The sequence below is a fragment of the Drosophila mauritiana genome, chromosome X (assembly GCF_004382145.1).
Source record: "Drosophila mauritiana strain mau12 chromosome X, ASM438214v1, whole genome shotgun sequence".
Classification (NCBI taxonomy): Eukaryota; Metazoa; Arthropoda; class Insecta; order Diptera; family Drosophilidae; genus Drosophila; species Drosophila mauritiana.
Window position 1 is genome coordinate 12,957,247 of NC_046672.1, and position 10,364 is coordinate 12,967,610.

Consider the following 10,364-nt stretch of genomic DNA (forward strand, 5'->3'; position numbering starts at 1 on the left):
TTCAACCTATTTTTGTCATATTTTTGTTTCATGATGTGTACATTTTAGTCCTTTAATTTATTCCAAAGGTTTGGAAATTTTGCGCGTGACGAAGAGAGAGTTATACATAGTACTTTATAGTTATAATTATATAAAACTCTAGTACCTAATTTTATAAAATCATGTTGTATATACTATATGCTGTATATTGTTATACATAAACCTTTAAATAAAAACTGCTACCAAATACAATGTCCCAGGGTTTAATATTTATTCCAACGGTTATAAAATGAGTATAATCGTTGTAAGGTACTTTGGAGGTGTTCGCTTTCCGGAGATCCCCTTACTTTGGTAACACGTTGCATTCGTCTTTTGCATCCTGGTCGTTCTTCTTGGATTTGCTTTATTTGGCGTGCTTGGTCTCATGGTCCTTAAGAGAAGAGCTTCCTTTGAAGAAGGAGCTTCCTTCTTCAGGTCTCGAAGTATGTACGAGCCTATGGCGCCTAAGACTGCGGATTTGTGCGAAGGACTTGGAGCATTGCAAGCATTTGTGAGGTTTTTCACTCGCATGGACCCACATGTGACACTTAAGGTGGGCAGGTAACATGAAAGACTTGGGGCAGTTGTCACATTTATATGGTCCACTCTTCAGCGGCTTAGGAACCTTAACCTTTTTTTCTTCGCTAGTCTTGCTCACATTGCCACCATCCCCGTTGGAGTTTGAGTTGGGGCACAGATTTTCTAAGTCGTCCGCCAGTGGATCGTTCGTCAAGTCAATTGTCCCCAACATTAACTGACCGACATCGATTGTCTCCTCCATCTGTGGAATATTGGACTGATTCGATCCTTCTTCCTCAAAATTCAACTCACTCACCACTATCTCTTCTACCTGCACGTTGTCCATTTCGTAAGCCCTCTGCGCATCCCGAGCACAAGACTGGCAAATGGTCTTGGGATAGGTATCCTTTGGTAGAACCGGAGTGCCGCGCCACAGGGAAATCATGGTGGCTAGGGAAACGCCGGGTAGCGGCATCGTTTCGAAGACGCTTAGCATGTTCTCCATCTCCCTCATACAGACACGGCACATTCCGGAATCCATTGCTTTTAGTTAGTTAATTTAATTTTTTGACGTTTCAAATTGAGATGGGTAATAAGATAGTTCCGGCCGTTAGGTCAAAAAACATATAGCTATTGAAGCTTGCGATCATCGATGCGACCGACACTATCGATAGCTGCTTTCGATGTTTTGCCGGGTCTAGTGCAGAAAATCGGAAAATCTCTATTTTGTTTCCACAACTTTGGCTTGTAAACAGCGACCACCCCCCTCCGACAATACACCTATACAACGCCAACCAACGCACCAACGAGAAAACCGTGTGAGAAGGGGAGGACCAGGCCCTGCCCTCGATCTCCACGCTGCTGGGCTTAGCATTTCTGGAGTACATCGGCCACTCCATCTACCAGATTTCGCAGCTCGTGCTACACATCGTTCCTGGCGGACCGGCCACGCCTCTCTGGCATTTTTTTCGTCCCTCAGCAGGAGTCCCATTGCCACCTAGGTGCGGGATCTGTACAAGGCCAAGCCGAGCACGACTTCGAAGTGGATGTGCCGCTGAGGACGCGCCGGAATCTTCATGTGGAATCTTTCACTGGAATGGCGCAGCCTGCGCAGAGGTGGACCCACCGTTGTCCATACGATGAGTCTCACGGATTACATGGTGCCGCGGGCGGAGGCCTTCAAACTGCTTGGAGATTCCGAGAAAGGTGCAGAAGGCGATGTCCAGGAGAAAGAAGAGAAGAAAGCCTCCACCATTGGACGTCCCAGCACCCACATCCGATCGAATATTTACGTCACCCGCTCACTGATCTCTTTTTCCGTTTCGCAAGCGGATGTCCCACCTTAAATGGCCCCGTTGATACGTGTCAATCGCAATCAACAAATCTTGCCCATCCTGCAGACTGATACATTTAATACGCGGCTAAAGGATCTAGTGTCCTAGTGTCACCCGCAATACCACCGAATTCACATTCAGCTTCCACTACAAGCCCGTGGGCGTGGGCAAGCTCCGGCTTATGCTGCTCATGGAACACGCCACCCAGGCGCTGCTCACCATTGGACTTGCCATGTGAGTAAAGATTGAAAAACCCTTGTGAAAATAAAGATTTCGACAGGTCATAATCTCAGAAACGTATGACTCGCCAAAAAATTGCAATATACGTTCATATGCTCCAGTCCTATAACTAATTTATGTTTCCCTTTTCCCGCAGATGCTCTTTGACTTTTTAAGCTTTAGGAACGACGTGGCTATCATAACTTAACTTATTTATTGCTTATTCCAGGTTGTCATGTTCTTCGGTCTGCATAGTGCTGAATCGTCATAGTGCTGAAGATCCTGTCGCCTAGTCGAAAGAAACGCCTCGCCTAAGTCCTGAGCCCAGATCCGCCCATTTCCGATTATTTATACCCTCCATTTTGTAATGTTATGTATATATTTTTCGTCTAATTTTATGAAATCATGTTGTATATACTATATGCTGTATATTGTTATACATAAACCTTTAAAAAAAACTGCTACCAAATACAATGTCCCAGGGTTTAATATTTATTCCAACGGTCATATATTGGATCGACAAAAAATGAGTATAATCGTTATACTATATAGTATAATACTTTGAAGGTGTTCGCTTTCCGGAGATCCCCTCACTGTGGTAACACGTTGCATTCGTCTTTTGCATCCTGGTCGTTCTTCTTGAATTTGCTTTATTTGGCGTGCTTGGTCTCATGGTCCTTAAGGGAAGAGTTTCTTTTGAAGAGCTTGGGGCATTGGGAACACTTGTAGGATCCTTCTTCACGTCTTGAAGTATGTACGAGCTCATGGCGCCTAAGACTGCGGATTTGTGCGAAGGACTTGGAGCATTGCAAGCATTTGTGAGGTTTTTCACTCGCATGGACCCACATGTGACACTTAAGGTGGGCAGGTAACATGAAAGACTTGGGGCAGTTGTCACATTTATATGGTCCACTCTTCAGCGGCTTAGGAACCTTAACCTTTTTTTCTTCGCTAGTCTTGCTCACATTGCCACCATCCCCGTTGGAGTTTGAGTTGGGGCATAGATTTTCCAAGTTGTCAAGTGGCTCGTTCGTCAAGTCAATTATCTCCAACTCCTCCTCAATCAGTTGAATATCGGACTGATTCGAATCTTCATCCTCACACTTCACCATCATCTCCTTCTCCTTTTTCACCTGCACGTTGGACATCTCGTAAGAACTCTGCGCATCCAGCGCACAAGACTGGCAAATGGTCTTGGGATAGGTATCCTTTGGTAGAACCGGGGTGCCGCACCACTTGGAAATAATGGTGGCTAGGGAAACGCCGGGTAGCGGCATCGTTTCGAAGACGCATAGCATGTTCTCCATCTCCCTCATACAGACACGGCACATTCCGGAATCCATTGCTTTACGTTAGTTAATTTAATTTTTTGACATCGAATTAAGATAGGAAAGAATATAGTTTGAAAACACGTGCTGGGAAATATATTGGATCGTCCGTTAGGGCAAAAAACCGATAGCTATTGAAGCTTGAGATCATCGATGCGACCGACACTATCGATAGCTGCTTTCGCTGTTTTGCCGGCTCTAGTGCAGAAAATCGGAAAATCTCTATTTTGTTTCCACAACTTTGGCTTGTAACCACCGGCCACCGCCCTCCATTAATACACCAATACAACGCCGACCAACGCACCAACGAGAAAACCGTGAGAGGAGGACATGGCACTGCCCCCGATCTCCACGTTGCTAGGTGTGGCATTTCTGGCGTACATCGGCCACTCCATCTACCAGATGTCGCAGCTCTTCACTACTCTGCAATGCAGCGGTGTGCCGTGCTACACATCATTCCTGGCGGACCGGCCACGCCTCCAACTGGCATTGTTTTCCTCCCTCAGCAGGAGTCCCATTGCCACCGAGGTGCGGGATCTGTACAAGGCCAAGCGGTTCGACTATGATCAGAACTTCGAGCATGACTTCGAAGTGGATGTGCCGCTGAGGACGCGCCGGAATGGCTCCCTGCATCTTCATGTGGTCTTGGCCTTGGAGGGTGAGCCACTGGAATGGCGCAGCCTGCGCAGAGATGGACCCACCGTTGTCCATACGATGAGTCTCACGGATTACTTGGTGCCGCGGGCGGAGGCCTTCAAACTGCTTGGAGATTCCGAGAAAGGTGCAGAAGGCGATGCCCAGGAGAAAGAAAAGAAGAAAGCCTCCACCACTGGACGTCCCAGCACCCACATCCGATCGAATATTTACGTCACCCTGCTCACTGATCTCTTTTCCGTTTCGCAAGCGGATGTCCCACCTGAAATGGCCCCGTTGATACGTGTCAATCGCAATCAACAAATCTTGCCCATCCTGCAGACTGATACATTTAATACGCGGCTAAAGGATCTAGTGCCCGTCACCCGCAATACCACCGAATTCACATTCAGCTTCCACTACAAGCCCGTGGGCGTGGGCAAGCTCCGGCTAATGCTGCTCATGGAACACGCCACCCAGGCGCTACTCACCATTGGATTTGCGACCAAGGACATTGACGAGGTGAAGGGCATCTTCTCGGACACCAATGTGTACCTTCTGTGTGGCACCATCTTTGTGTCCAGTATCCATGTAAGTAAAGATTGAAAAACCCTTGTGAAAATAAAGATTTCGACAGGTCATAATCTCAGAAACGTATGACTCGCTAAAAAATTGCAATATACGTTCATATGCTCCAGTCCTATAACTAATTTATGTTTCCCTTTTCCCGCAGATGCTCTTCGACTTTTTATGCTTTAAGAACGAGGTGACTTTTTGGCGCAAAAAGCAATCGTACGAGGGGCTATCAAGCCGCACCACAATGTGGCGAGCGTTTTCGCAGATCGTAATCTTTTTTTATTTGCTAGATGAGAATACCTCGTATCTGGTTCTTGTGTCAGTAGGCCTGGGCACGCTCATTGAGCTGTGGAAGTGCAAGAAAATCCTGCGTCTGGAGCTTAGCTTCAGTGGCCTGGTTCGTCGCAAGCTGGAGCAAGTTGACCTGCGGAATGGTAACCAAGCTGGCGTGCAGTCAGGTCAGCTGGCGGAGGAGCAGAAGACTGATCAGTTCGACAGACAGGGCATGCGATATCTGAGCTATCTGCTGTATCCGCTTTGCATATGCGGAGCGGTCTATTCGCTCCTCTACCAGCCACATCGCTCCTGGTACTCTTGGACACTAAACTCGTTGGTGAACGGAGTTTACGCCTTCGGTTTCCTGTTCATGTTGCCGCAACTGTTTGTAAACTATAAGCTGAAGTCTGTGGCCGCATTGCCGTGGCGCGCATTTATGTATAAAGCATTTAATACCTTCATCGACGACTTTTTCGCCTTTATCATCACCATGCCCACGGCCCATCGGGTGGCCTGTCTGCGCGATGATATTGTGTTTATTATCTACCTGTATCAGCGCTGGCTATATCCGGTTGACAAAAGTCGGCTGGACACGGGTCTGTCCATCAGCGAGACCCCGGATACGACCAACAGCTCATCCGCTTCCATTGCTGTCAATCGCAAAAAGCGAAATTGATCCTATATCAGCAAAAGGAGTAAAGGCTGCACATTCCGCCTATAGCTTGAGGTCTAGCCCGAGTCGTAGTAATCCGAGTCCGTCTTTAGTTTAGTAGTGATATTAATCCTGTGTTGTAGTCTAAACTGTTTTAAGCTTGTGCGTTAATCGTTAAGTTAAAAGGCAGAAGCATCAACTGCGTATAATACAATTTTAAATCAACAGCACCATAAGATTGCAGAACTATGGAATTTACTATAACACATAATTTTAAAGTATAAATTATGAAATATTGTGAAATGACTCAAACGTTGGCCTTTCACATTGTTAGATTGGTCAGCTAAAAGGCCAAGTGGTACACTTTACAATAATATATCCAAATATAGATCAAAACGTATTTTAGAAACAATCAGTTAACATGAAATCGTAAAGGATCGTAAAGCTACAAGTGATTCTAAAATCTCAATTAACCAACACAAAATGCATTTTCTAAAATTTAAAGGGAACCCAAAAGCATCAGAAGGCTGCCAAATATATATAAAGTCAACTGAAATCACTCGTAATAAAAATAAAACTTTAGTGTTTCTAAAAGTGAACCGAATCAAATTTAATAGATAGTTTTATATTTGTATGCCATTTTATTAGCTTACAGTTAAGTCCAATATTTGTGCTGGATGTGGGTATTTGGGAACGGGATGGAGTTCGGCTTGTCGGAAAAAAAGGAAATATTTTAAGCTTAAACTAAACTGGCGAAGGAAAAAAGAGTTTGCCGTGCGCACGGTTTATGGAGGTCGCTTGACGGTGAGTCCACGAATTGGCTGGCGGAGATGATCAGCTTAGCATTCAACTAGCCGTTGCGTATGCCCAGCGCCTGCTCCAATTCGGCCCGCTTCTGGTTGACCTTTGTGAAAAAGTAGCGCGAAACGGCCTCGTGCGTCCATGGCTGGTAGTAGAACTCCGCCCGGCGCTCCTCCTCCGGATTGCCAGCTACATCGGTCATCAGCTAAAAGGGGGAAAGGCTTAGACAACGGTATGGCCAAAAAAAAAGAAATTACTAACCTTCAAATCCCTCGTCTCACTGATGATCCAGCGATGGATAAACATTTGCGGATCCTTGGCGAAGCTCAGGAAGAACTCCCTGTTCGTCTTCATCTGGTTGATAGTGTCCACCGTCTCGTGGATCTTGGTGTCCAGCCCCTGGATCTCCTGTTGGCTTGCAGTGCTCATCAGGAAGCTGTTCATCTGGTTTTTGAGCGTATCATCCACCTCCACATCGATGTCGTAGCAGGCAGTCTGCTTGTTCTCTGCACCGCTCTCAATGAAATGATTGATCACAATCGGATCGGGCGGATGCAGCAGCGGATTGAGGCGTTGCGGTATCTCGGCGAACTTCATCCGCTGGCAGCTGAATATCTGCTCCAGATACTTGTCGCAATTGATGTACTCCCGCTCGTGGGCATCCTGCAGCTTGTGCGTCTTAATGTACTGCCACAGGGCCGATATGATCACCGGCCTGGTCTGTGTGTGTACGCCCAGCAACCTGGCGAGTCGCGGGTCCAGCTTGAACTGCAGCGGCTGGTAGTCAAGCAGCAGGAGGATGGTGCATCGCACATTGCGATCGCCCGGCCGCTTCACCTGGAACCCGTCCGTCTCCTGGGTGGTGTGAGTACGATGCCACTCGACCAGATGGTTGTCCGGACCGTACAGCTCCTTGTCCAGCTCGATAACCAGCGACTTGAAGAACGACGAAAACTTGCGTTTGATCTTGGTATTGGGATCGCCCTTGCCATCCTCTAACAGGCGACCCTCCACCCGCAATTCCCAAGAGGCAACGGCGCCCTCCTCGCCGTCGTTTGTGGGCTCTTTGCTGGGATAGAATGTGTTCGAGATGAAGATGCGCAGCTTGCGCTTCTGCTTCATGGGGCGCTTGAGGGCCTCCTGGATGTCCAGACGTTTGCGCATGATGGTGGCATCCAGTTTCCGCTCAAACGTCAGCAGATCCATGTACGCCTGCGATTCGGGCACCAGATCCCGCACCTTCTGCGGCAGTATCTTTTCGGCCAGCTTCTTTTTCTTTTTGGCCGTCGCAAAATCACTTTTGCTACCGCCGCCACCCAAACTGCGGGATTCATTTGACCTCTTGCTGCCTCCGCCGGATCCTACACCGCCACCGCCGGCTCCAGTGCCGCGAAGGCTGCTCTGAAAGCCCGGCTGTTGGGCGGCGCGCTGTAGTAGCGATGGTCCCGGTACGCCGGGTACTCCAGGAACTCCCGGTACTCCGGCCACGTTCGCGGTGCCGGGAACGGGTTGCGTGGTGTTCGGATGCAAGGGAAACCCGCGCGGCTGTTGCGGATAAGATTATACATTCTTAATTGGAACGGTAGGTGCTGGAAAATGCGTGGAAAACTCACCGGAAAAGAGGCGCCTGGCGGCGGATAGGGACGCATGCCGGGCGCTGGTGGTGGTGGCTGATAACGCGACTGCACCGGCGCTTGGCCAGGTGCAAAGCGTTGCGACATCTTTGCTACGAGCTCCTCCCTTTTTTCCGGCCGTAAACAGTTGACCTTTGCAGCCGAAGGAAAATTTCTGGCTTTTTGTTTCAATACAACAACGCGTCAAACACACACACAATTTCGCCTGTAAAATGGCGTCAAAACAGGGCTGCACTATTACTGGTGGTGGTCGACTGGGCGATAGATATCGCAACGTTTGGCAGGGCTGCGGCTATCACATTGCACGTTCATCGTGCAATGGCTTTGAAAATATACTTAAAAACTTTCGAGAAATTTGGAATATATAGTCTGGTTAAACATTAAGAAAATATAATAACACTTGCTTCTATCGATCGAACACATTGGTTTGCCCAAACGCTCGATAGTTGCAGTGTCACACCACAAACATAAGCAATATCGATGGTCGCCGATAAGTTCGGACAAGTAACGTCTTCTGAAATCGAAGAACGATAGGTTTGAAATCGACTGGCATTTTAACACAGAAAAAACAAATGGAAATGGATGACAATTGGTGGGTAACCAATTTAAAGGCCCTGGAGTCGAGGCCACAACGTATGGAGGCGCTGACCGCTATGAACACAACCATCGCAAGGGAGGCGGCTCTTCCGCGTCAAACAATTGAACGCCTGCTGACCACGGCGGAATTGTATGACTGCGCCAATCCCGCCGCGGATTCCCATGCTCCCAAGGATCAGGCTGTGGACGTGACCCTGGAGTTGCTGTGCCACTGCCTTGATCAGCTGACGATGGACACCGCCGACGAACAGCTGCCCAGTCTGCTGAGACGGGGCTTGACCCACTCGAATCCAGCCTTGCGTGCCCAGGTGTTGGCCAGTTTGCTCAAGGAACTGCGTCGCCAGTTGACCGCCGGACAGGTTCGCACCCTGCCCAACAATGAGCTTATTTTCCTCATCTTGGACGAGCTGAAACAACCGGATACGGAGGGTACCTCTGTGGCCATCAATATTCTGTCCATTGTGCTGGCTCAGCGAATCAGCGATCCCGATGTGCAGGCAAAGCTAGTACAGCTCCTAAAGCAAAATGAGATCGTGCGCTGTTGCGCCTACGAATTGGCAGTGGTCCTGGCCAAGAAAAGTGCCACCTTACTCAATGCCGTCACGTTTATTCTGGATGCGGCGCTCAGCGAACTGGACAATGACGATGTTTTATTGCAGGCTAGCGTAATGGAGCTCCTAGTGCCACTGGCCGAACAAAACCATGGCCTCTCTTACATGGAACGTCGTCGCGTTTTGGATATACTCAGCTTTCGGGTCCAACGCATCGAAGAGCACCCGCTAGACGCCCTGCTCATTCCCAGCATTATGAAGTTTTTCGGCAAAATTGCAGTATACCAGCCTCTGAAGATCATTGGCGGCTACCCGCACATGCTGGGCTGCTTGTTTGTGCAGCTGCTATCGGAGGATGAGAGTATTCTGCCCACCGCCATGGATACGCTTGCCAATTTGGCCACTTCTCCGCAGGGTAAGATACTGCTGAACATGCACTTTAGCGCGGACATGGAGAAGTCCTTTGAGAGGTATGGCTCGCACATTAAGAAGCTATCGGCGCACATCAAGGAGAGGCTGCTCAACTCCCTGGATGTGATTTATGACTTCAAGACGCCGCCTGCCAAAGAAATCAAGTAATGTTGCTCACAATAATTGAAGTTTTTCTTCTGATGATTCTCTTCTTTTTCAGTACCATTCTTAAAAACTGGTACGAGTGCTTCGCTGGGGGAGCGCATGCTAATACCATCATGGACCTGATCAACACTCCGTTTCCCGATCTCCAAATGGCCGCCTTGGCGCTTTTGAAGACCATTTGTAAGTACAACTGGGGCATTGTAGCTCTAAAGAATACGGGCGGTGCTGTGGAATTCCTGCTTTCGCGTCAAAAGGATCTGCACAGGGACATTAAGTATATGAAGTGGCAAATTATGGAGATTCTGTCCGCTAGCGCTGAGTTTTCGCCCACCGAAACCATCCGTTTCACGGCCTATGTGAACGAGGGACCTTATCACGTCCAGGCGGATCTCGATGTAGCCACTGAACCTCAGGGCAACGCCTAGAGAGCGGTATGCCAAGCATTTGCGGCCTTCGATTCAAAATCGTATGTTCAACAGCTTCAATTAACATCTGAATATGTATTTATAGAATTACAATAAGATTTAACTATTAGATCACATGTAACAATATCCCATTGGGCAGGTCGAATAAATGGGGATGCAACAAATAGTTAGAATATTCTTTGGACAGTTGTAAGAGGTTTGCCTTATAACGATTGGTAAAATAAA

At 48.1% G+C, this 10,364-nt stretch overlaps 5 protein-coding genes across 5 annotated transcripts; 2 read left to right on the forward strand and 3 right to left on the reverse strand.

The window, feature by feature from the left end:
- Positions 1-226: 226 nt before the first annotated feature.
- On the reverse strand, positions 227-1,402 carry LOC117148130 (zinc finger protein 250-like). Its single transcript, XM_033315355.1, has 2 exons — positions 854-1,402; positions 227-799 (listed from the first exon to the last, which is right to left on the reverse strand). Exons 1-2 carry the CDS (start codon positions 1,076-1,078, stop codon positions 383-385), a joined length of 642 nt encoding a protein of 213 aa, XP_033171246.1. The 5' UTR covers positions 1,079-1,402; the 3' UTR covers positions 227-382.
- A 1,157-nt stretch (positions 1,403-2,559) lies between these two features.
- LOC117148131 (zinc finger protein 708-like) lies at positions 2,560-3,550 on the reverse strand. The gene has a single exon (XM_033315356.1). The coding sequence runs from the start codon at positions 3,431-3,433 to the stop codon at positions 2,741-2,743; it is 693 nt and encodes a 230-aa protein (XP_033171247.1). The 5' UTR covers positions 3,434-3,550; the 3' UTR covers positions 2,560-2,740.
- A 57-nt stretch (positions 3,551-3,607) lies between these two features.
- On the forward strand, positions 3,608-6,149 carry LOC117148127 (cleft lip and palate transmembrane protein 1-like protein). The gene is made up of 2 exons (XM_033315351.1): positions 3,608-4,642; positions 4,785-6,149. The coding sequence occupies exons 1-2, from the start codon at positions 3,749-3,751 to the stop codon at positions 5,577-5,579; spliced, it is 1,689 nt and encodes a 562-aa protein (XP_033171242.1). The 5' UTR covers positions 3,608-3,748; the 3' UTR covers positions 5,580-6,149.
- Positions 6,150-6,176: 27 nt separating this feature from the next.
- LOC117148128 (brahma-associated protein of 60 kDa) lies at positions 6,177-8,210 on the reverse strand. The gene is made up of 3 exons (XM_033315353.1): positions 7,970-8,210; positions 6,618-7,901; positions 6,177-6,561 (listed from the first exon to the last, which is right to left on the reverse strand). Exons 1-3 carry the CDS (start codon positions 8,075-8,077, stop codon positions 6,406-6,408), a joined length of 1,548 nt encoding a protein of 515 aa, XP_033171244.1. The 5' UTR covers positions 8,078-8,210; the 3' UTR covers positions 6,177-6,405.
- Positions 8,211-8,506: 296 nt separating this feature from the next.
- LOC117148129 (26S proteasome non-ATPase regulatory subunit 5) lies at positions 8,507-10,303 on the forward strand. Its single transcript, XM_033315354.1, has 2 exons — positions 8,507-9,713; positions 9,770-10,303. The coding sequence occupies exons 1-2, from the start codon at positions 8,563-8,565 to the stop codon at positions 10,137-10,139; spliced, it is 1,521 nt and encodes a 506-aa protein (XP_033171245.1). The 5' UTR covers positions 8,507-8,562; the 3' UTR covers positions 10,140-10,303.
- Positions 10,304-10,364: the final 61 nt, after the last annotated feature.